The 25,659-nt window shown below is 38.0% G+C and overlaps 2 protein-coding genes across 2 annotated transcripts in view; one reads left to right on the top strand and one right to left on the bottom strand.

Moving 5' to 3' along the window:
* The window catches only part of ERICH3 (glutamate rich 3), a 105,981-nt gene that overhangs the window by 45,147 nt on the left and 35,175 nt on the right, over positions 1-25,659 (bottom strand). Inside the window, 3 exon segments of the mRNA XM_058716950.1 lie at positions 6,363-6,543; positions 17,133-17,351; positions 21,652-21,810. Coding sequence (XP_058572933.1) covers positions 6,363-6,543; positions 17,133-17,351; positions 21,652-21,810 — 559 coding nt within the window.
* LOC131504552 (large ribosomal subunit protein uL24-like) lies at positions 15,208-15,669 on the top strand. The gene is given in 1 exon segment (XM_058716962.1): positions 15,208-15,669. A coding segment is annotated over 1 exon segment (417 nt). The 5' UTR covers positions 15,208-15,252.

Genomic DNA, 25,659 nt, shown 5'->3' with positions numbered 1-25,659 from the left:
ATCTGACTCTTGAGTTTGGCTCAAGTCACGATCTCCTGGTTTCCTGGGCCCCAGCATTGGGCTCTGTGCTGACAGTGCAGAGCCTGCGTGGGATTTGGGATCCTCTCTCCCTCTCTCTCTGCCCCTCCCCCGCTGCTCCTCTCTCTCTTTCTCTCTCTCGAAATAAATAAACCATTTTTTTTAAAAAGTTCATAAAAATCCACTCTTCTAAATGACATATGGGCTCCTACGTATTGACTAGAAAGCTAGTTTGGCTGCTTTCTTTACCGAAATTTGAATGGGACATTCATGTAACAATGATCTATTCTGCTGCAGCATCACACACTGTAACTACCTAAGTTCCCAGCCTGGGAAGAGGGTATAGGCAATGAAATGCTGAGAACGGGCACAGGAGATGAACTGCTAGACATGACTGCCTTTCCATTTTGTACTCATTTGGCTAGAGAGCACATCCACCTATTATTCCATTTCTTTCATTTTTTTTTTCCAAACTTACTGAACAAGAATTGACACCATCTGCTTTTCTTTCCTTGTTATCTATTTTTTAATTTTATATTTTAGTTTTTTTAATGTTTATTTTTGAAAGAGAGAGAGAGAGAGAGAGAGAGACAGAATGCAAGTGGGGGAGGGGCAGAGAAGGAGACACAGAATCTGAAACAGGCTCCAGGCTCTGAGCTGTCAGCACAGAGTCCAATGTGGGGCTCGAACCCACGAACCGTGAGATCATGACTTGAGCCAAAGTCGTACACTTAATTGACTAAGCCACCCAGGTGCCCCTAATTTTACATTTTAAAATTTATTGATGCTTGGCAACCCTGACTTAATGGTTTCTGTATGAAATGATGGAATGAATATAAAACAGAAGCCAGAAGATTTGGGTCCATGTCCTAGTTTTTCCCTTACAAGTTGAGTGTCCATTGGTAAGCCATTTAATTTTGCTGCATTTCAGAATTCTCATCTATAAAATGAGGATGGCCAGGGGTGGGGGTGAAGGAGTGGGGTGGAGGGAGTGACCCAGTCTGCAGAGTAGTCTTAATTAAGGATTATATAATGTCTAATGTTAGAAGGCATTCCAGACTATTTGTAAAACGTGGTTATTCATTGTGGACTGGCAGTGGTTTGCACTGTTTTAGGCACTAAAGAGAAACTAAAATACCAAAAAAATATCAAATACGGTCTTCTCCCTCAAGAAGTTATAATTTAGCAGGAGAGATGAAAATAATAGACCAGCTTTCTGGAGTGAGGTCACCAAATCCTCTCCCCTTAAAATTTTGTCTCTAGGGGCGCCTGGGTGGCGCAGTCGGTTAAGCGTCCGACTTCAGCCAGGTCACGATCTCGCGGTCCGTGAGTTTGAGCCCCGCGTCGGGCTCTGGGCTGATGGCTCGGAGCCTGGAGCCTGTTTCCGATTCTGTGTCTCCCTCTCTCTGCCCCTCCCCCGTTCATGTTCTGTCTCTCTCTGTCCCAAAAATAAATAAAAAAAAAAAAAAAAAAAAAATTTTGTCTCTAAAAATGGGCCAAAGACTTAAAACAAACTGAGCAGCAGTTATTCATCAAAAATGACTGAATTTTATGTAAGAACAGAGGGAGTCTGAGGCATCCTTGCCTGGGGCTGCTCCCCCCCCACCCAGCCACCATTTCATCACCTCGTTCTAACATGGTAGGGCAGGCCAGAAATAACCAGCAGCTTCACTGTCAGTGGGGGCTGGCTTCACTGGGAGCAGAAAACAAAAACTCCTTGGCCAGTAGCATTACCAGTAATAAGTAGCAATCTTGGAGGCAAGCTAACGTGGAAGGTCAGGGATTCTGCTAGCTGAGACTGTATTTTTAATTAGGGCAAGCAGCAGGCCAGTGGACTAGTCAGAAATTTAACAGGGAGATGCGGGGCATAAGGCAATTATAGACACATTCAATAAGCTCTCAACACATCCCCAGCTAACGGGAAGTGGCATGGATTGGAGTAGACCCAACCTATTCGCACATCCCTGACCTGCTCAGAGCTTCCATCTGTGAACAAAGAAAACACAAGAAAGCCTGGTGGAAAATAAAAGTTAAAGCAGACTTGGAAACTGCCTGAACTTTGTACTCCTGAACCCGTTACAGCGGGTTGAATATTGCCCTCTAAAAATCCATGACTGGGGTGTGTGCAACTCAGTCGGTTGAACGTCCAACTCTTGGTTTCAGCTCAGGTCATGATCTCAGGATTCGTAGGAATGAGCCCCATGTCATGGCTTGGGATTCTTTCTCCTTTCCCTCTGCCCCTCCCCTGCTCTTGCTCTCTCTCTCTCTCTCTCTCTCAAAATAAATAAGTAAACATTTTTAAAAAATAAAAATAAAAATCCATGACCACCCAGAACCTCAGAATGTAACCTTATTTGGGTATGGTTTCTTATTTCTTTGGATAAGTAGTGAAGGGTAAAGATGAAACTATGTTGGATTTGTTCTATCAAACAAATCCAATGACGGACGTCCTTAGAAGAAGAGGACCCAACACTGACAGAGACATGGAGAAGAATGACATGTGAGGACAGATACAGAAATGGAATTGCCAGGAGATGGAAGAGTCAAGGGAAGATTCTCCTCTAGAGCTGCTAGATAGAGTATGGCCCTGCTAATACCTGATTTTAGACTTCTGCCCTCCAGAACTGTGAGAGAGTTAAATTTCTGCTGTCTTAAGCCACTAGTTTTGAGGATTTGTTACATTAGCCCCAGGAAACTAATTCACCTACAAAGAGATCTACCAGCAGAAGTTGGAGGCTGTAGTGGTTCAAAGTGTTTGAACACAACTTCTGACAAATCACTAGATAATCAATACACTATGAAAACACAGGGATAACCCTAAGAGACCAGCTGAAAAATAAAAATAGATAAAATCTGAGCAGAGACATCGCACTGGCTGTCTACCAAGGAGAGGGGGCATGGATTTCACAGATTTGTTTCAGAGAAGTTACTAAAGAACAACAAAAACAGCAAGAACAATAACCTTCAAGTGGGAAAAGTCAAAATCTAGAATCCACAGCTGCTATATGATCAAAACTATTCTGTTTTCAACAACAACAACAAAAATCAAAGAACATGTATGTAAAAAACGGAAAAGTGTGACCCTCACTCAGGAAAAAAAAGGCCATCAAATCCACCTCTAGGAATCTACTCAAGAGACATGACCAGATGTCTGCACAAAAACTTTTATTTGTAGGGGCACCTGGGTGGCTCAGTCGGTTAAGTGGCTGAAGGGCGTGAGTTTGTTTGGGATTCTCTCTCCCTCTCTCTCTCTGCCCCCCTCCCCTGCATGCACGCTCTCTCAAAATAAATAAATAAACAAACATAAAATAAACTTAAACAAACAAGAACCAAGTTAGAAATAGTACGAATGTCCATGTAGTGGAATACATTCAGTGGTACAAGAGAACAATTATTGATAAATGGTATGAATTAGACGACTCTCAGAAACATTATGCTAAGTGAAAAAGCAAGACACAAATACTGCCTATTGTGTGACTTCATTTATATGTTCAGAAAAGGCATATTTGTAGAGATCGGAAGCAGATCAGTGGCTGCCTGAGGCTGGCTACAAAGAGTGAGGATTCTTTGCCAATGGGCACAAAGGAACTTTCTGAAGTGATAGAGATATTCTGAAACTGGTTTGTGATCATGGCTGCACGACCCTATAAAAATGTTTAAAACTCAATGAATTGTACACTCAATAGATGAATTTTATGGAATATAAGTTACACCTCAGTAAAAACTAAAAACTCAATATATATAACAAGTAAAAGAAAAATAAAAACACAGTTACTCTAAATCACAGTGTAATGAAATGTTTGGTTTTCGGTGGAGACTAAGAGCCAGAGCCATGGAGGGAGGGATAAAACGGTAGAAGTCAGCTGAGAAAGCCTCACAGCCTCAATCCGATTCTTAAAAGATGGGTACGATTTGAATTTAAAATCCTATTTTGAATTTAAAATCCTTTGTCCTATTTTAGACAAAGGAAAGAGCACCAGAAGAGACAAGCTAACAGCATGGGGGTGGGGACACGGCAGCGCCACCGGTTTGTGAGGGAGTAATGAGGAATGCACAAATCAGTACAGCAGGTTATGAAAATATGGGAAAATGGGGCAGAAAAGGAAGGGATTATAAGGGGCCCAGAAAAAAAAAGAGTTATTTTGCTCTTTGATTCCACATGAACCCAGGAGGCCAAGGTTTTCCTTGTTTGAAAGGATGAACGTGGTAAATAAAAATGCCTGTGAAGAACCAGACTCTACAAGCAGCAGAAAGAGTCCGTGACTTCATAGGTGTACCTAACAATCAATATGAGGCTTGATATCTACACTCAAACTGTAAGACATCAGTGAATTACTGTGGGAATAAAAGATGCACTTGCCACACTCCTAAATAATTAATTTTATTGTTATTTCTCATCCCAAAGCAAGACAAATTAACGAATGCCACATTTTTAATTAGTTTACTGCTCCAAGCAGAACGTTAAACGTCTTTTTTTTTTAAACAGAACTCTTCTAAAAACCTATTCACATTTCACTGAATCATGCACAGCTTTGATTTGTAAAAACGGGCAGATTCTTTTCAGTCCAGCTAAATTGCTAAGATTGCTGAACTGCAAGTCAACTCTGAGCCAACCAACTTTTCAATTTTGAACAATTACTTTCCTGGCGATCAAAGGGCAAGCTGAGACAAAATTATTGTGTGGACAGGATTCAATTATTTAAGCTCCCATTCCATCCTATTATTCAAGTCCATCGAGTGACACAACAAAAGTCAGTCCCAGGATCGATATGTATGCAAAACAACACTTAGCCAAGTCACACTCTCCCTTACAGTTTTGCACTGTTCCTACAGAGTATGTATCATCTCCCAGAGAAGCATTCCGCTCCCTGCTTCTTGTTTTTGTTTCATTTGTATGTACCATGTTTTCCAGTGGGCAGAAAGGCATGTAGGCATTGTCTGAAATAAAGCGTGATCCAAGACCCAGGAAAAGTTTCATTGCATTTGTTCCAATTGTAGAGTATAGCTAATTTCAGCTGTTCTTCTAAATTAATAGTTGAAAGTCACACTTTCAAAAAATAAGTCTATCTATGCCACTATCATTAGGGGTTTCATGCCACTCATATTATGAAAACGTAGGAAACCCTTTGCACTGATCGCTAACTGAGCAAGGATCCTGCACCAATTCAGAGGCCCAGTATCTGCTCTTGACCATGCCCCAAACTGTACATGGGACCATACGAAGCCACTATATCTCTGGTCTCCTCATTTTCCTCACCTACAAAGTGGAAGGAATGGACTTTCAAATGCTATGACAGAATGACAAAGTAAATTACATTCCAGCAAAGTAGAGAAAATGAGGAAAAATCATTTCTAGAATATACTGAGGATTATTTTTTATAAGTTTTACAAATTTTTATAAAGTAAAAGTTAAAACTGACATTCAAGTGTTTACTCTTTTTTTTTTATGTTGGAAAGTTTTATATATGTAATCTTTAAATCTTTTTAGTTTCTTTTTAAGTACCTGAAATTTTTAAAATTAATAGTCATTATTTTTGAGTGATGAGGGAAATCAGAGAAGCCAAAAGTAATAATTCCATGCTTGCCCCCAATTCCTAAGACTCCCTAAACCTATATCAAGATTGCCCAAGTGTAAATATTTCTTTCAGTTAGTAAAAATACAATAACTTTCTAAACAGAGTTTCTTAAACAAGGAAATAACAAATATAATCCTATATTATATCCTCGTCCTTTTAACTGCTACTCCAAAGAACTAAATATTGATGAAAACCATTTCAGTACAATATGAAAAACCCTGTATTGGATATAAAAATTATCTTATGGTAAGAAACATGGATTTATGATCAAATGAAAGCAGAAATGTACTAAAATCCATCTAGCCAAATTCTGCACCAAGTTATTTAGGTGTGATTCACCCTGAAGTTTATTGGATTTGTGATTTTATCTCAACATTTTTCTAAAGAACAAATTGCCAATCTGGTATTTTTCCCTTAGAATAATGTGTGATATAATTCATTATGGCAAGCCAAATAGTTAACTTGTAATTTGGGGGACAGTTTATTCGTGCAACATTTTAATGATCATATATCTCTATCCCAAAATTAATCTGTTAGTGGGTTAAATCACTCCAAATTCTTTCTTCCACAATCTTCAAGAGTAATTGCTGCTTCGGTTTCAATCACGGAGCAGTAAATCTAGATTTACTTTTAGGCAGCTGGTTTATAAGTCCCTGGATATGCATAATTTCATAGAGTGATTGAAGTCATTTTGATATTATATCAACGATAGCTTATCTATAGCATCAACCTCAAGCAACTTAAAAAAAATTCACATTTCATGTGTACCTTTTTCAAGTAGTTTGCCTTTGTAAACACAAAGGTTTTCCCCACCACAGTGTTGTTGATAAACTTTTATTTCATCCCGGAAGTCTGGGTGATCATGAGATAGGTGCACGTTTTTCCCCAAATAGATCATTGTAATAGCTGCATTACTATGCAGTGGTGTTCTGTGAACCTTTCTTGAATCCTAGAGTAAACAAAAGAAGGAGACTTATTAATTAATTACCTTCTAATCAGAGGGTAACGGCACTGTAATACGAGGAGTAGAGAAGGCTCGTTTTATGTACCTAGCAACAAAACCTTTATAAAATGTCAACCTTCGCAGTGCACAAAAAATCAAGCCCATTACAAAACAAATCGCTCTAATAATTACATGCGTTTTGGGTTTATATTTTTCATGTAAATGCCAGGGGTCTGGACAACGTTTGTCACTTTTAATTTTAGTTGTGTATGTGTTTTACATACAATGAAAATACCAGTGATGCCAAGATGAAACTGCGCTTGGTTCTTTTAGCTGATTCTTGAATCAAAATTCAAATCAAAATAATTAAATACCGGTGGCATAGTTTTGTTCTAACTTGAATTGATTTTGTGATTTAGCAACTGTCTTTGCAATTGAGTGCTTCATCTTTATACTTGAGCACTGACAATATATCCTTCCGTGATCTTCTATGTGAGAGGGGGCCGGCACATGTCCGATTCCTTCTACGGTTGCTCTGGGGATTAGAGACATGTGCTATATGCCTAGGACTCTCCAGTTTTACAGGAGACATTCAGTTCAATGAAAAACCAACATTATTAGTATTATTTTTAATATCAAACAGTACACCCAATCAAAAAAGGCTGTTCTATGGTGTTCACAAATTTAGAACATAAACAATAAATTGATATGCCAGAGATGGAAAGAAATGTCCTTTTTCTTGCCTCCTGGTTTGTATTCGATTTTCACAATAATGAATGAGCAAAGAGTTTAATCTCTAAGAGGAATATGAGGAAAGAGAAGCAGAAAAAGGAAGAGGAGGAGACAGAGAAATAGTCATGTAAGAATACTGTCAGATCAAGAATTATACAGAGGCCAGGCAATAATTTTAATCTACTTCACTTTTCTAAAAATCAGTTTTCAGCTAAATGGAAAATGTGAAGAGACCAACTTTCACTGAACTCAAAGCAATTATTTAAGTTTGATTTCACTGAATTACGAATGCCTTGGAAACATGCATTTTTTTTAAAAATAACAAAGCTACAACAAAAATTTCTGAAGGAACTCCTAAAATATTTCCATCTCCAAATCCATCCTCTTCCACTTCAGAGGATTCTTTTTTCCTCATTCAATTCCATTTCTCTGAAGCAAAAACCAGAGGAAGTACATCTGATTAAATGAAATTCTGCAAATGACAGTCTGAAAAGTATAAATGGGGAAGGAATCCCAAGATTTAAAATTTAAGCAAATGGTCTTGCCTATGGCAGACAGAGCTCCCAAATAGAGAGGTAATCACCAGAAATATTTCAGGAACATCAGTAGCCATGAAGGTAAATCAGCAACCTGGATAATTCTTTGCAGATTAGAAACATCTCTCTGAGTCACAGTGGAAAGCAAAGGGGTGATGGCAGGCCTGACTCCAAGTTGCAAAAGCATGCCACGTTTGCTCTGGCCCGGGTAGCTGTGGAGCTGTGACATGCACTTGTGCGGCCCAGTGCACAATCATCCGCCTACAGCAAATCCAGTTCCAAGCTCCCACTAGAACATTTAATGATATGATGATTAAATAAGAGCATCTCCTTTTTGTTAAGCAATACTTTCTAACGTGGCACAGATTCAGAAGTAGCCCTGTGAGCTTCTGGGAGATAAGCTCTATATAAATGCAAGGTAATAGTGAGATTATGGTGGAGGAAAGGCCTGCCTCATATGTACAAAATGAGAAAGTGGAAGTTGAAATGTTTAAAAATAAAATAAAGGAAATGACAGCTCTTCACCTTTTTCATTTATTCTTACTCATTTTTTTTTTCCTGCCAAAATGTGTTCCTGATAACATCTCTTTTCTCCTGGGTCTAGTTACTTCATTCTTTTAAAAAATATTCCCCAATTATTGCCACCAAGTAAACTTTTTTGGATTTTAACAGGAGGCCCGAGTGACAGCTCGTGATTAAATACGTGCAGTAGGAAATGAATAATTGTTTCCTTCAGTTGACTCAATTGCCTCTATACTTACCATCTTCCAAGGTTATAAGGACCCAGGCTGATGAAACTTTAACAAGGTTTCACGGCCCTTTCTGCTGTCCTCAAGCAAGTATCAAAACCTTCCATGAACATTCAGTTCCATTTCCGGAACCAGAGCAGGCCTCATGCCCTTCCACAACTAAGGGTTATCTTTCTTACTTCCTGTACCACTTGCTTATGACTTTCCTTCTCATTTCTTTCCAGATACCTCAGGCAAGTATAATCTGAGCTGACAAATAAACAGCATGCTCGTTGAGTGGTTAACTAGTCAGCCATCGCATATGTATAATATTTAGCATTCAATTAATATACTCAATCTTCAGGGGCACCTGGGTGGCTCAGTCGGTTAAGCATCTGACTCTTGATTTCAGCTCAGGTCATGATCTCATGGTTCCGGACATACAGCCCCACATCGGGCTCTGTGCTGACAGTGTGGAGCCTGCTTGGGATTCTGTCCCCCTCTCTCTCTGCCCTTCCCTGTCCCTCTCTCTCTCAAAAATGAATAAATTTAGTATATATATATATATATACTAAATGTTCACTGGGCCCTCTTTTATCTCTGCTTAGGCCTGAGTGAGAGGTGGACGTAAGAGACTCTAAGGGGATCAAAGGGCCTGTTCTTGCTGATAGCATTGGGCAGTCACTCCTCTTCATCCACTTAGCCAAGCCCTGATGAACTCCAAGCACCATAGAGTCTTTTTCCAGGCCACTGGGATAAATCTGTAGTTAGTAGAGCGGCCACAGAATTTATCATCCAAACTGGGAGACACAGTGAAAGAGGTATCACTAATAATTATACTAGAAAAAAACCAACACAAATTTGAACTGTTCCAAGAAAACAGATGTTACTCTATTCGCTGGTCTCCCTATTTCTAGCCTGATGTCTCTCAAAACCTCCTTCCTCTGTGGTATCACAGTGATCTATTGTCACTAAATAGATTACGTGACTCTTTTGCTTGAAGTCCTCCAAAGATTCTCAATATCCATGGGATAAGGTCCAACATTTCTCAAATAACAAAAAAATGTCTTATATTCTTAACTTCTACTATCTCTCAACTATTTGCAATTTCTTTTGATACCTTTAAAGGCCCAGCAGCTGCACCAATTGTAGTGGTCCGAACACTACCAAATACTTTTAATCTCCAGACCTATATAAGTCTGTAAGTCACATGGCAGTGAAACCATTCCCCTGTATCCCTCTCACTGTCAGTAGATAAGGACAGTATCTTACTGAACTTTATGCCCCCAGCGTCTTGCCAGTGCTGACACCTAGCAAGGGCCTAATAAACATTGATCTGACTGGACACAGCCATGGAACAGTTAGGGATTCCACATTCTTTCCTTTGCTGAGGCAAAAGCTACAGTGCCAGTATGATGACACTGCCCTAAGTCAGAAGCTTTCTGCATTTATAGGAACTCGATAGGTACCACATCATGAAAACGGATTCACAGGGGCCTGTTAGACAACACCTTTGGTAACTAAGCCGCGACAAAGATGGATTCAAAGCGTGGATAAGGAGTAGCAGGCAGTCCCCACATTGACTCTGATTCAGGTCTTAGGGAGAGAAAATTCCCAAGTGAGCCAGAGTTAAGAGTGTGCCATTGTTCGATGTTCGTATCCTAAGGATTCAAGAAGCAGCTGGTTGTAAGGGAAACCTCTTCTCACAGTATTCATTTGGTTCCTCTCTTTCTCTTTCCTTTCATGCTGGTGTTTCCTTGTTCTCTCCTCCTCCCTCCTTTGTTTCGTTATGCTTCCTCTTTTCCCTCTCCTCTTGCCCATTTTTCTTCCCACTATATCGCATGTCTGGGGCTTATTCCTGACATGCCCCCCAATCCCTCAACCCTTCTGGAGGTATCAGAGCTCCAGATTTTGAGGAGGTGGGGTTGACACATGAGCCTTCCCTTCCTCATCTCTTTCAACAGAACACATTCAGTAAGTCTGCTCAGAGGTAGAAAAGATCTGGCTGCGTTTTGCTTTTGGTGAGAAAGTCTGGAAAGCTTACAAGGTCTGCCAGTTGGACTGGCTTTTGCACCTTTTTAAAAGTCTTTTTTAGTAATGCAGTTACCAAACTGCGATGTTAATTTTAAGTGAAAACATTCTTTAAAGGAAAGTGCCTGAAATAAATCAAGCCTATATGAAATTTGTTGAATTATCCTATATTAAAATCATGCTGATGCTTTCCTTTTTCATTCTCAAATCTGAGTCCACTGGTGAGGAAAACCAAGAATAAAAAATACCAAGATAATATGTTGACTAGAATGGAAATTAAAAAAAAAAGTTAAAGTCAAACAAAGGAAATATGCAATCTCTCTCACAAAGCTAACATTTGTTAGACTTTATTTGTTGTTGAAGAAAAGGGATCTATGTCTGAAAGGCATAATTTATTTCTATAATATTTCCATAAGCTAAATAGTACAATTCAGAGTTTAATTTTTTGTATGGATAATAAGGTAATACCTCTTTATGAACACAATACTAATAAACACTGGATTAAGTGTAAGTGAAATCAAATGCCTGCCCTCAACAAGCTTCATAATCTGGGAGTAGAAGTGGCAATTAACAAAAGTACATGAATATTGATACTAAGCAGAATATATAAGGGACATAAGAAAGTAACAGAATCATTTTTTTTTTTTTTTAATTTTAGAGAGAAACAGAGAAAGAGAGAGTGCACGAGTGAGGGAGAGGGGCACAGAGAGAAAGAATGAGAATCCCAAGCAGGGTTCATGCTCAGTGTAGAGCCCAACTCGGGGCTCAATCCAATGACCCTGGGATCATGACCCGAGCTGAAATCAAGAGGGAGATGCTCAACTGACTGAGCCAGCCAGGTGCCCCACAAAATCCTTTTGAAGAGAGGAAGAGATGGGATCCTATTAGGATGTATAGCAATCACTACAGAACATAAGGCCTCTCACAGGGGCTGGGAGAGGTGAGAAAGAAGATACAACCTCCTTCTTATATCTCAGGCACTCACAGGCAATTCATAGAAAAAGAACATCTCTGCATTGAAGAAGCACCTGACCAATTGTGATTAATATCTTCAAGGATTTGAAAGAAAAAAGACTTGTAGATAAATTCCATATAATATGGATTTGAGGATTACAAATGCAGGCTCTTAACTGTAAGTCTAGTGAGTGTATACACTTAGTCTGCCACTAACTAGTTATGTGATGATGGCCAGATTATTTAACCTTTCTTGCCTCAGTTTCCTCATCTTTAATATGGATAAATTATCTCATCTCTTTCTTGAGTTTATTGTGTGTATTAAATGAGAAAATGTATGTAAAACACGGAGCAAAACTCCTGGAACATGCTTAGGGTCCGTCAAATGGAAGATAGAATCATTGCTGCCATCATTGAATATAAACATAAACATTTTATTTTATTAAAAGCTAACAAAGGTAATTAAATAAGAAAAAAGTTATATAGATGATTTAAAAGGGAGTAAGCATCAGGCAGAAAGTAATAACAGAAAAAAGCACAGATCAGAGGTGGGGAAGTGGTGGGCCAACCAGCTGAGGGTCCAGGGAGTAGCTCAGTTTAGCTTGGATGGGAGCGGAAAGCTGGAAAGGAGTCAAAATATGAGAGTCCTTGAATGCCAGTGTATAAGCATATGTTTTTATTCTGATGTTTTGACATCTGGAGCCTTACTGACTCTGGGGAAACTACCCCTCCCAAGACATTCCTAGAGAGGGTAAATGACTTTCCTGGGAGCATGCTTTTCATGTAAAAACTAACCAACCCAGAGCTCACATCCACCCTCCCCCTACCTCTGTGACCTGGCTCTTAAAGTCTGGGCCAATATTCCCCTGCCCTTAGAACCCCCTTCTCTAGGACCAGAAAATTCAGGACAGCTTCCACACTCTGGAGCCTGTCGAAATTCTTCATACTGTTCAATCCTAAGCCTGCTCACCCCATCTTTCCTGTTCCTTCTCTCAGAAACCACAACAAAGGCTCTTGCCCATGTTTCCCTCCCACTTCCCAATCTCCTGACCAACCCTGGTGCTGCCTTGTGTAGTCCTGCATGATTTATGTGGTGGTTAGTTTTATCTGTCAGCTTACCTGGGCTACAATGCCCAGATATGTGGTCAAACCTTATTCTGGATAGAACCCTGACTATCGTACATGGCATGCCCCTTCCTTTTGGGAACTGTGAAGTGCAAAGTGTCCTTTCAATGACAATCATCTCCTGATCTATAAGTCTCAACATACCTGAATAATCATAAAACCTACATTTTAAAGCAATGAAGCAGAAAACATACCTGCTTTCATTAGGAAAGAAGCTGGTCAAGGTTTTAATCAGGGGAGGAGTATGTTGGGAGCTATTCTATCAAGTTTTATTTAATTGCATTATGTAGATTCTGTCAGTACTGAGATGGACCCAGCTTGCTCTTGCTTCGCCTTCCTGCCTTTTACCCTCTGCTCCCTGAGTCCATCTGCTCGCTTCCTACTCTTCTTTCAAAGCCCATTTCAAATGTCATCTTCTCTCTGAAATGCTCTTCAATCTCCTCAAAGCAAGTATTTCCTTCATTGTGCTTTATTTATACCACTATGACTATACTCACCACAATGTGTCATGGTTAATGGTAGATATTTCTGTCACCCTTGCTATACTGCAATCCTTCTGAGAATAAGGATTTGGCTTTACTCATCTTGGTAACCTCAGCACCTAGCATAGTCAGTGCTTGTCACAGTCAATAAGAGCTAACTTGAGCTATTTGTTGACTTAGAGGCATAATGGAAGTATGTAGATGACTGCAACAGCCCTGTGAAGAGTTAGGTAGCCAGTCCCTGACCCGGGGATGTAGCACTGAGAAGGGAAAGGGATTATCAGACACATGAGCCACCGTCCAGGTGCTAGAGATGTACAGCCTGGGACAGCAGCCACTTACCACGTTCGGCTGTTGGGCATTTGAAAGGCAGCTCATTTGAATGAGATGCACCATAAATATAAAATGCTTACTGAATTTCAAAGACATAGTACGAAAAACATTGTACAGTGCTCATTAAAACTCATACTGATTACATGTTCAAATGATAATATGTTGAATACACTTGATTAAATACAATATGTTAATAAAATTAATTTCGCATGTTTCTTTTTACCCTTTTTGGTATAGTTATGAGACATTGAAATTGCATATGTGGCTTGCATTATATTTCTATTGGATATTTCTGATCTGGAGGACTTAGCAATTAACTGATGTGTGATCAGACAGAAGAAGGAATCCTAGATTTTGAGCCCAAATTACTGGAAAAAAGGTCATGCTTTATGAGATACGTTAACTGAATGGATGGAGAAGCTGGCTAAACCATGTCAAATTTAAGGGGAAGCAGAATCTACCAGTCAGGCACCAGTAATTGCACAGGACTCATGGGGACTGTAGGAGGTAGGGAGGGGACCTTGACCAGATACAGAGAAAGCCCAGACTAGTTCATGCCTGGAGAAGCTCTTTGTCCTTTATTTCATAAAACATATAAAAAAATAAAAACAAACCTTGTTTGTTTGTTTTTTAGATTAGTAACTATAATGATCAAGTAGCTTCTTATTTAAAAGCTTATGTTTTCACATTTATATACACCATTTATGGAACCATTCACATTTTAATAGAGGTGACCAGCAATATTGTGTGAGAACATAAAAATCTGCAGATGTGTGAGGTAAACCTCAGGGCAAAATCTAACTAGTCTGTAAAAGCGGTATAACTAGTCTCACAGATTCTGTAAAAACAGTGTAACTAGGGGCCCCTGGGTGGCGCAGTCGGTTAAGCGTCCGACTTCAGCCAGGTCACGATCTCGCGGTCCGTGAGTTCGAGCCCCGCGTCAGGCTCTGGGCTGATGGCTCAGAGCCTGGAGCCTGTTTCCGATTCTGTGTCTCCCTCTCTCTCTGCCCCTCCCCCGTTCATGCTCTGTCTCTCTCTGTCCCAAAAAAAAAAAAAAAAAAAAAAAAAAAAAAAAGAAGTCAGTATGATGGTTACTCTGGGAAGCAGTAGGGGATGTGATGGGGCAGGAAACAGGGGCTCATAATATGACAGCAGTGTTCTACTTGGTTAAGAAATAATGATGCGTACATGGGTGCTTGCTTGATTACTGTTATTTAACTTGCACATATAGATTTAATATGTTCTTATGGTTTATGAGATATTTAAACCCTTTTTTAAAAAAATTAAAATATGAACGGGTCGAGCTTATTCCTGTAATATATTTTAACATCAGAAGATCAAATGCTGCCAGCATGGGAATATCATGAGAAACTCACTGTTCTCACTAAATAGAGGCCACAGACTTCAAGAGCACATGTTTGCTGGCTTAGTGCAGGGGGACCAATGCCAGCATGTACAGTTCAGAGGTAAGTTAGTAGACATGGTGGGTTTTATTATTGGCCCAAATATTCACTGCCCCACTCCGTGGGAAGAAGATACTTCTTCTTCCACCGCTGTCAGGCTTTGGTAATGGAATTCAAACAGAAGTTTCCCTGCTGAGTGGAATCTTAAAAACTTTCCATGGTTCTGTCATCCATGAAGGCAACATACCCCAGACATACCCCAGACAGGGACTGTTTCTCCAGTCTGGGTCTCAGAATTGCAGCTGATCAACAACAGACGATTATGCGAACAAGAAATAAACTCCGTTCTTCCCTTCTGCAGCCAGCCACCGCTGAAGAGCCAGCAGCCAAAATGAAGCTCCAACTCCTTGTGACTTCCGACCCAAGCAAGAACCATAAAAGGCATCCCAAAGCACCTTCCCACATTCGCAGAAAGATTAGGTCTTCCCCTCTTTCCCAAGAGCTGAGACAGAAGTACAACGTTCGATCCATGCCCCTCCAAAAGGATGCTGAAGTATAGGTTGTGCAATGACACTACAAAGGTCAGCAGACTGGCAAAGGAGTCCAGGTTTACAGGAAGAAACGGGACATGTGCATTGAGCAGGCACAGCGAAAGAAGGTGGGCCTTCACCCTGGAAAGTTGGGTATCACTAGACTAAAACTGGACAAAGACCACAAAGAGATCCTTGAATGTAAAGGCAAGTCTTGCCAAGTAGGAAAGGAAAAGGGCAAATATAAGGAAGAAACCATTGAGAAGATACAGGAATAAAGTAATCTGATATACTACTTTAAATAAAAACTGTTAGGGGTGCCTGGGTGGCTCAGTCGGTTAAGCGTCCGACTTCGGCTCAGGTCATGATCTCACGGTCCGTGGGTTCGAGCCCTGCATCTGTCTCTGTGTTGACAGCCTGGAGCCTGCTTCGAATTCTGTGTCTCCCTCTCTCTCAGTTCCTCCCCTGCTCATGCTCTGTCTCTCTGTCTCTCTCTCCTTCAAAATAAATGAAAACATTTAAAAATTAATTGATTAAAAACTGTTAAAATGAAAAAAGAGAGAGAGAGAGAGAAATCAACCTTTGTTGTTGTAAGCTGAGCTGCCTGGGGTTGTTTGTTAGACTAAACCGACAGCCAACTACTCTTCAGAGGACTTTGTTGGAGGAGAGAAGACGAATCTCAGGCTACAGCACATGAAGAGAAGATCCAGTTCCTCTGTGGAAGCCTGGGTACGCTGAGAGACAGAGATGTATGTTACAGGGAGGATGAAAATCCAAATTAGAGAGGAGAATGACAGGCAGTGGAAAAAGGTAAAATTGAGGACCCATGGGACAGTGGACCTCTGACATGAGGAATACAAAGTTCTTCAGAAGCCATAACAAAGGAAGAATAATGGTGAAAATGAAAAAGAGAAAATTTGGGCAAGTGCAAGGAAGACAGTCCCAATATTTTGAGGTTATTGATGCAGAGAGCTGTGGGATTCAGATATGGAATGAGGTCAAAAAAGAATGCTGGAATGAGGCTGGTTTAGAAGAGTCAGTACGCAGTCTGCGTGCAAGTCGGAACTTCACTCCCTGATTCTCAATCAGTGAAAGGTAGACCTACCTATCTGCTAATAATCACAGAAGTTGCATATAATTTTCATCAGTTGTGTATTTACATGATAAAAATTAAGAGATCTTTTGCCTTTGTCCTATAAAGTGTCCCATACAGTCTAACTGGTCTTAGGGCTATTTTTTTAATCAGTATTTTGAGAAAATGAGTACAACAACCTCTACTATTTTCAAAGAACACTGAAAGAAAAGATTATACAATATTTTCCCAAAAATCACTAAAAGGAAGCTCTAATAGGTACTTGATGCGGGATTTTATGTTTTTTGGTATACTTAAGTCTCTAAATTTTCACAAATTACATGTTAAAATACTTCTGATAACACATGATTGAATGGGCAAATTGAAGGAAATAAATAATTTGGAAATGGGCATAGTACAAACTAAATTTGACCTCAAGATTAACTGGATTTTTTAATTAATTGTGCTAAATTACTGAACTGAACTACTCAAGTATCTGATTTCAGATTCATTCAAGCTTACAATTACATTTATAAAATTATTATATTTATTTTTGTAAGGCATTTGCATTTGGTTTCCCTAGATTCATTTTTACTATACATCCAGAAATTTAAAAGCACAATGTAATCTGTGCTAAATTAATAAAAGAAAACTTGATTCCATATTCACCCTGGTAAAGAGAGGCTCTAAGCCATTGGGAGCAGTGGTTGGACGAAATCTTCTCCTTCTCCATGATTCAAGTCTATTTTCCCTTGTGATTTTTCCTTTGTGGGGAGGAGGTGAAGGAGGAATAGGCATCATGTAATTGTTAATGTTTGGAAGTTGATAGCGATTCACTTCCTGTGAATTGTCCATGGAGTTCTTGAACTTCATCACTGCTTTCTTGCCCTGTAATCACATTTCATGACATAACAACCAGTAAAACAGAAGTAGTGACCAACATAGCCCCAAATTTTAAGACTATGGTTTACATTGCATGTAAACACAACTGACATCAATAGGCAAACTCAAAACACTTCATGTTTTTATTGAAAAGTGGCTTTTTGTAATATCCACAGCAAGTTAAATTTTCAAAAATTTTTAACCTTATTTAAGTCTATTTTTAAGCCAAATACACAGTTTTGGCATTTTCAAAGTACTTTGGGATTTTTCTTCAACAACCCATTAAATCTATGAGGACCCAGCACAATTAAACAATTTAAAGTCAGGAAGTTTGGAGTATTGTACTTTGAAGCAGGGCTAGATAGTCCACTTAACAGTGGAGTGTTATTATTACTTTTTTCACACTGATTTTCACCCATCCTGGTGTTATTACATTCCTTGATAATAGAATATCTAGGAACTAAATGCAGACTCTGACCCAAAGACTAGAAAGTTTTCTCCTAGAAATTCAACTTGTAGGAATAAACCCTACTAAGATACTGCACAATACATTGATATAAATGTGTATAAGGGTACACACACACACATGCACACCAAATTTAGTTGAACCATCAAGTCCAACAATAGAATATTTAAATACAATTTTTTGTGGTTTTTGTAATAGATTCTCACCAGGCTTCAAAAAGAACAGTATGAATCTATTCATCCTGACATAAAAAGGTCCATACAATGTGATCACACATTTCTTTTAAATAATTTGTATGTGGATTTTGATAAAAATCAAGGATGACAGGAAGACTTTGAACTAAGGGTTGCCTTTTGGGATTTGGATTATTGGAGCATATCATTTTCCACCTTATATTATTTCCACCTTGTATTATTTGCAAAAAATGTATCAATCAAAAATTAAAGAGCACCAAAGGTATAATCAATAATTATATCACATTTTTCAAGTATATTTGAGTATTTGAATTTTCATAAATTGGTCATTTTTGTGTATCTGAGGTAGTTTCCCACACTTTAAGGCATGTTTAATCACTTGTATCCATTTTATACCCATTTATTTGGTATGGTGTTTTCAGTCAATTTATTCTTTGAGATGCTTTAATATAATGAAAAGTTATTGTTAGTAAAGGGGAGTCATTCTCCAAACGTTTCTCATTGCTAAATAAGTAAAGGAGGATAAATAAAGGCACATATGGTTCATATTTTGATTGAAAGCAACATTTATGTGAACATAAAGGGATTTAAATAGGCACCAAGGAATTCAGAATTGTTAAATAGTTGATATGTAGGTGCCATTTATGTTCTCATTTTTCTTTTTTCACATTTTCTGATTTTTCTGTGATGGGGTGCATTGATATTGTAATACAAATATAAATTAAGTGAAAATAATAAGAACAATAAAATAAGAACAATGAATCCAAACTTTGAGGCTTTGGGTTTGTTCTGTTTTGTTTTTTTCTAAGTAGTTATCAGTCAATGGTATGCCTTATTTGGAAATGGATTAGTGAATTTTTTAAAAAATTAATATGCCATTCCTTACCTTGCTTTTTTAGCCCAAAGTGTCTTGGACATCTTTCCATGCTGGTACAGATAAGTTTACCTTATTATTTTGTTTAACATACTTTAATAAACTATAATATTTTTATACAACATCCTATTACATTGTTAGGTGTCTTCAATTGTTCACTATTGCAAATATTATAATATTAAATATTCTTGAATCTATTTCTTTCCACATATGTGTATATTCCTAAATTCCTATATATAAAAATGCTTGAGCATGTTCATTTAAAATATTGATATTCCCACATTGTCTTCACAAATAGTTGTACCAATTTCTACACCTATCAGTAGTGTATGAGAAACTCTCATTCTAAGGATAATCATTTTCAATCAAGTCACTATTTTTACTCAGTTGCCTCTTAACCACCCTGTTTTGACCAAATTGCTTTTGCCTAAATCGAAGATCCTCATTCCTGATGCTTAGAAACTTGCTTATGCCTATTTTCTCTTCAAAAGATTCTCCTCATATGCATAACTTTGGGAATGCTGGCATCTTTGTAAATAGTTTCTTCATTAAACTCTTTAAGAAAGCAATAAGAATTTAGTGGGTACTCATTACATACTCAGCAATCATACAGACTACTATTTTTGAGAAATTTCTAGTCTGATTTTATATTAAATCATCTTCATCATCAAGGCCATGGAAAAAATTACTTGTATTTCTGGCCAGTAGAGTTTGCCTATGTATATTACAGTAAAAACTCCAATAAGTTAGAGACTTTTGTCTGCCTTGATAATTGACATATCATCAATGCCTAGAGCAGTATCTAGTCCATAGTAAGTGCCTGATAAATATTTACTAAATGAAAAGTATAAGTTTACCTAATTTAAATTAACATGGAATTGATCTCAACCTTGTCAGCCTAAGTAAGCTACCACTAAGTGGCTATCTCTTGCTCATACCCCAAAATTTAAAAACAGGAAAATATAAGGCCCTATGCAGATTTAATAAATCCACCCAGTGTCTCAGAGCAGAGCTGGAAAATCACCTGAAAGAAAAAAAAAATCCCTCCCCAGCCAGAACTTGAATATTACTTGACTGATAGTATTTATATATCTAACAGGAAAACGTGTCTACCAAAGTATAGGAGCTTAGGAAAAAATATAATCACGTTGGCAAATGTGGAAAGTATAAAGTATATCCCAGCACTATCTAGGGCAGAGAAAATCCCACCTATTGGACTTTAAATATTTCCAGTCCTAATGGCAAAATTATCCCAGGAAGATACACAGGATTTTAGCCAAAGACCTTTGAGTTTTCTGGTACCTTTGGCAAGCCCATTCCTAAAATGAGATAGGTACATCAAGCCATTTTAATCTGATTCCATCCCCCTACATACCATCATTCTGATTCCATGCTCACTAGGCAACCTTCTCATTGTGATCTGGCTTCCCATGTGGGTCTATCTACAGAGGGATAATGACCTGCTTCTACAGCTTTGATTATTTGATGTCTGGTGAATTAATGGCACTTGATTATGATTTGGCTCCCTATTTTGGTTTACTAAAGGAGAAAAATGAACTTGTTCTGTATTATTTTAGTTAACCTGAGACAATCTCTCAGGATCTGACCGTTCCTGGACACTAGCTGAAACAGGAAACCTCTAGGCTTTCTAGCTGATCCTAGAAGGTCAGCTTAATTGACTTATGAATTCACAAGCTTCTGCCTAGCCCTAAGCACCATTCCCTATACAAAGTGCTACCACTCTTGGTTTAGTTTCTCCTGCTTTCTAGGAAACAACTATTAAATTAACTAAAGGTTTGGGAAAAGCGCTTCATAAGCTGAAAAGCATATTAAATGGATAAAATATTAGTTATTTGTTAGAGTTATATTTATACTTTTATCATGAAACACAATCATTTGTCTGAATTAATTTCTTAGTATCAAGGTTATCTGTCAATTCTAGATGAAAAAATCTTAATTTCAAAAAAAGAAAAAAATATCTTAATTTCATGTCTTATATTTCCTAATAAGAAATGGAACTAAATTCACCTATTTGAATTCAGTGACAACTGAACTCGTGACACAGATTCTTTCTTAAGCTCGCAAATGTTTCTTCTTCATGTTGGAAATACAAAGGATACCTTCCCTAATTACTGAATGTTCTAATGATTCCTCCCTGCTTAACTAACTCATATTTTATGTTTACTACATCTCCCTCCTGAGCTCTATTAAAATAAGTTCAAATTACCAGAGATATAACCTTGAAAATGAAGCAAGTCAAGCTCCTATGTGTGATTAATTCACCATTTTTTAAAGATGGACATTCTTTTTCTTCTGTATCCAACTTTCTCCAGAGTCAAACTTGAAGCAATTTCATACACTGATGGTAAAGTAAGTCAGCATGCAAATGTAAGCCTATTCTTGGAAAGTTTCATTTTCTAGGTTTCATGCATTTAAAATTTAGAATCAGTCAACACTGGGTCTATTCTGATAGAAGTCATACCTGGCTATAAAAAGTTTCTCTTTGTTTTTTACACACCCATTCGAATTAATGAAGGGTGACCTTATATTATTACAAATCTATTCCTTACTCTTTTTGCTTAATAGCACAGAAATCATAGGCCTTCCAGTTAGAGTAAGATGTAATTAAACAGAAGTACATAGTAAATGCTTAATAAGTGCACAATATAAATTTCACTGAGTAGATTAATTGAATCTTTGTATCTTAAAACCTTGGTAATCTAATATTCTAATGAAGGATAAAAAGATATTTCTTGAAAAAGTAACATTTACCCCAATGGGAAATGGAGCTTCATTTTCCAGCAATGAGGTTTTCAATCTGGACCCCGAAGTTATCTTTGGAACGGTTCCTACTGCAGGATTACTGGGAAGAGGCTTTAATCGAATTGGAGGCTGCATATTTCCTGGGGCAGTGTATGGTCGAGGGGCTGTCTAGACAATTAGGGAAAAAAATTCCATTTAAATTAGTATCTTGACATGTTTCCAGAACCAATTAATAACCCAACAAATTGCCTAGAGTAATTAATGGTGCCTTTTTACTGAACAGATTAAACTTTAATTATGTCCTTCCATTATACATAGCCTTATGACCCAAAGTATTTGTTAAAACATATGGTGTGGAAGTCCTCTACATAACTAAATGCCACAATTATAGAGTATTCTAGACAAAGGAGATGTTCTCTGTTAGGTTCCTGTATTTTATTCATTTTGTAAACTTGCTGACAATACCTAATTTATTCGGTGCATGAAAATGGCTTTGCTCAATTAAGTGTTACCTTGAATAATGTTCCTATTTTAGAGATCTAAAGAGATATGATTGGAATGGACTCATTTCCATTTAAATGTTTTCAACATAAACTACTGTTGAGTTCTTTACATCTTAAGAATGGTGCTGAAGTAAAAGCAAACAATATGATTCAAAAAGAGAAAAGGCAGATGCCTACTATAACACATTACCATTTATTCAACTTCTCCCCTGAAATATCAGAAAAGTAAAAATGAAAAACAGTAACCGGCAAATGGAAAACACTGTGTAAAAATGGAGAGGTTTTCTAGGCTGGATCTTTTCCATTTGCCCCTCTTCTGCCTTCTCTGCCCTGCTCTGCCCTCTGGGAGTCATTTCTTTACTGACTGCACCAACTAATCTCAGGATTCCAGTTGGATTTGGCCGATGATAGGCACTGGCAGGGGATCAGAAGACAAGAGGCAAGAGGTTGGGGTCTTAATTCTCCTGGACCCTTCCCACCAAAGGTTGTGTGTGATGGGTCAGCTGAGTCCACAGCTCCTGTCAGGCAGTCCTCTCCTAGCTGACAAGTCCTGCCTGCTGGTGCTGATACCCAATCATTCCATCTCCCTCTCTGGTCTAGGTGCTGTGGTTTCCCATCGTGTTGACCCCAGCACGCTTAACATCCCCAGTTGGTTTTCCTTAACCCTGGCGGCATCTTTGTAAATAGTTTCTTCATTAAACTCTTCCTAATTACCCTATTTGTGTGAGCCATCTGTTTCCTGCTGAGACCCTGACTGATGCATTTTCTAATCAAGAATGTGCTATAAAGAATATAAAAAGTGCGGGTATGGAGCATCAGAAATGCTTTTTGTGCCACTGACAGAACACTTTCAGTTTAGTATAAAGATCAGCAACCTTTCAAGAAGGAAAAACAAGGTTTTTGGCTCCATTGTTCTATTACAACAAAAAGTAGGAACTTGTTAAGAATAATACATGTATATTTGGGCAAGAGAATTAGAAGGATGGTGTATAAATGCACTGACTCAAGAACAGTGAACAACAAATATTCAACTCTGGAAAAGTGTTGTGTAAATACATAAAAAATGATGAGACAGCTCCTACCACCACAATTTGGTCTGAGTGCCATCTTTACAAGTATGTCATATGTCACTAAATGTCTGATTTTGTTAAGTCAACATTCACTGGATTGCAACTATAGGCACTGTGAGGAAAATAAAAAGTAATTTTTAACATCTAATGCAACACAAGACAATTAGTGCCAAATAAACCACACAAATACCGCCAAAGAGACAATAGCAACAATAACAGAATATCTAAGAACTAACAGGACTTAGAACTAAATGTTGTTTGGAATAAACCAATGAGACTAGGACAAATTCAAGTTTTCACAGAAGCATTTTATCCAAATGGATGATCAAGGGAAGAAAATGGATGAGCAGAGAAGAAGAATGATAACTTTGAACATCGAAGTAAGGAAAGCTACTTGTTGAGACAGACATGGGAAGGGTATCAAAAATAATATTGTTCAGTATCTGTTTTTCTTTCTTCACTAGTAATAGAATTTTTATCAGGGAACGTGGCTCTCATAAATAAAAACTATATTTCCCAGCATCTCTTGCAACTCTGTACAGATGTATGCCTAAGATTTGGCCAACTAGATGTGAGCAGAAGTGATACATGAAACCTCTATATCGAAGAGATGTGCTGTCACTTTCCCTTTACCCCCTTCCCTCAGATTGAAATATTCACATGGTGATATGCCGTCCTGGCTTATGTATATGAAGACAACACACTAAGTTTGGCAGATCAATGACACAATAGGAGTCTGAGCTTTTGATGAGCTCACACAGTAGCACTGGGCACAACAGCTGAAACTCACATAAGTGTGTTACAGTAGGGAAGGCACCGTTATATTTAAGTCATTGCTATCTTGGGTCTCTGCACACAAACCTCTTTCATGACCTATATGGAATCCTTAGTGGATTGACTAAGGCAACATTTGATTTAAAGAAATAGAACACAAGATTCTATGAGCCAAAAGGCAAAATGTCTTAAAACCCACAAAGATATATCAAACTAGAGGTTTCTGAACAAGGAAATCAGATCATCCAAAAGAATTCAACACTCTGTAAAACAAATATGCTTAAGACTCTCTCTTGTCAAATAATTCAACTGAACACACACACATTGAAAATCTAATGTAGGAATTCAAGAAAGCAGGTTACTATAAACTAGAACATGATCTATTCGCTTCTGTGCTCTAAATTTTATTTCCCCCATTTGCATACAGATATCATTCAGTTAGATGAATATGGCAGTCAAATGTTTAACTGATTACATTTGTCTCTAAAAACAAATCTGCATCATTCAACTAACAGCTGTGAGCTACAAACTGTTGTAGTTCACATCAGAAGCCACCTTAAATTTTGCTATATTTGAAACTGTTTGTAATATATTTTCTTGGAATAAATATGGCACTGTAGCTTAACATTTTCAAAACTGTACCAGAATGTGAATTGAAACTGACTACCTGGTGGTTACTCAGCTTAGCTGAGCATTTTTAATTCTTAGTAGAAGATCTCCAGGGGTGAACTTCCCAAGCTTGTACAGAATTAGTTGAATGGTTTTCCACAGTTTTAATGGGAATGGTGTAGCTAAAAGCCTATATGCTACTCTGAAAGTTTAGGTTCAATTAGTGACCAAGTGCAATAACTATTCACTGGATGGTTTCTTTCTTTATTCAAGAAAGTTAAAAGAAAAATCAATGGCAATATCCCAAAAGGATTATTTTCTCCATCTCAATGGCACACGGAGGTCAGGAGTCAAATTTAAAGGATATGTATCCAAGTTGGGAGAATTAAAAGGAAGATTTGAATTTCTGTAAAATGGGAACTACAATTCAGAGATCACAATAGGTATCCCCTATGGTGCTTTTGCACCATAGGGGGTGACCAAGTGAAGAATGGTGGCTTACCAGATAGAAAGGCTTCTGAAGTGCTGGTGTCAGTGTTTCCTGTAATTTTTAAATTACTTTCTGACTCCTGCCACATTAAGATCTCCTGGATGTATCATAAACTACTTATTGAGGGTGTTCAGCTGGAAAATTGAAAAGAAAGCCTTTCAAGGGTTTTTCCTCTCTGAAACAGGTGGGAAGATGGAAAACAGCACTTGATTGTTTCTTTTGTTTCAACCAGGTTAAGCTTTTGAGAGCCTAGTGAATTTGCCATCCAAAACCAAAAAGAATTATTTGTGTATGTATACATTTAAATGAAGCTTGGAAATATGGTATCAACAAAGGGAAAACGGTTGCTTTTCATAACTTGAGCTGTTCATCGGGAAATGTCAAAACATATTTACCTTTGAAAAATGTCAAAGCTTAACACTATATGCGATGAACCTACTTCAACAATCTGGGAAAGCTTTGCAATTTCTCTACAAATATTGTGCAATCCAAAAAAATGTTCATGCTAACAAGAAAATATATTAGGCCACATAAAATAAGAATAAAGATGTGATCAAGCAATTCATTTACA

This window comes from Neofelis nebulosa, chromosome 2 (assembly GCF_028018385.1).
Source record: "Neofelis nebulosa isolate mNeoNeb1 chromosome 2, mNeoNeb1.pri, whole genome shotgun sequence".
NCBI lineage: Eukaryota > Metazoa > Chordata > Mammalia > Carnivora > Felidae > Neofelis > Neofelis nebulosa.
Note: the sequence above shows the minus strand (reverse complement) of the source record. Positions and strands in the feature narration are given on the sequence as shown.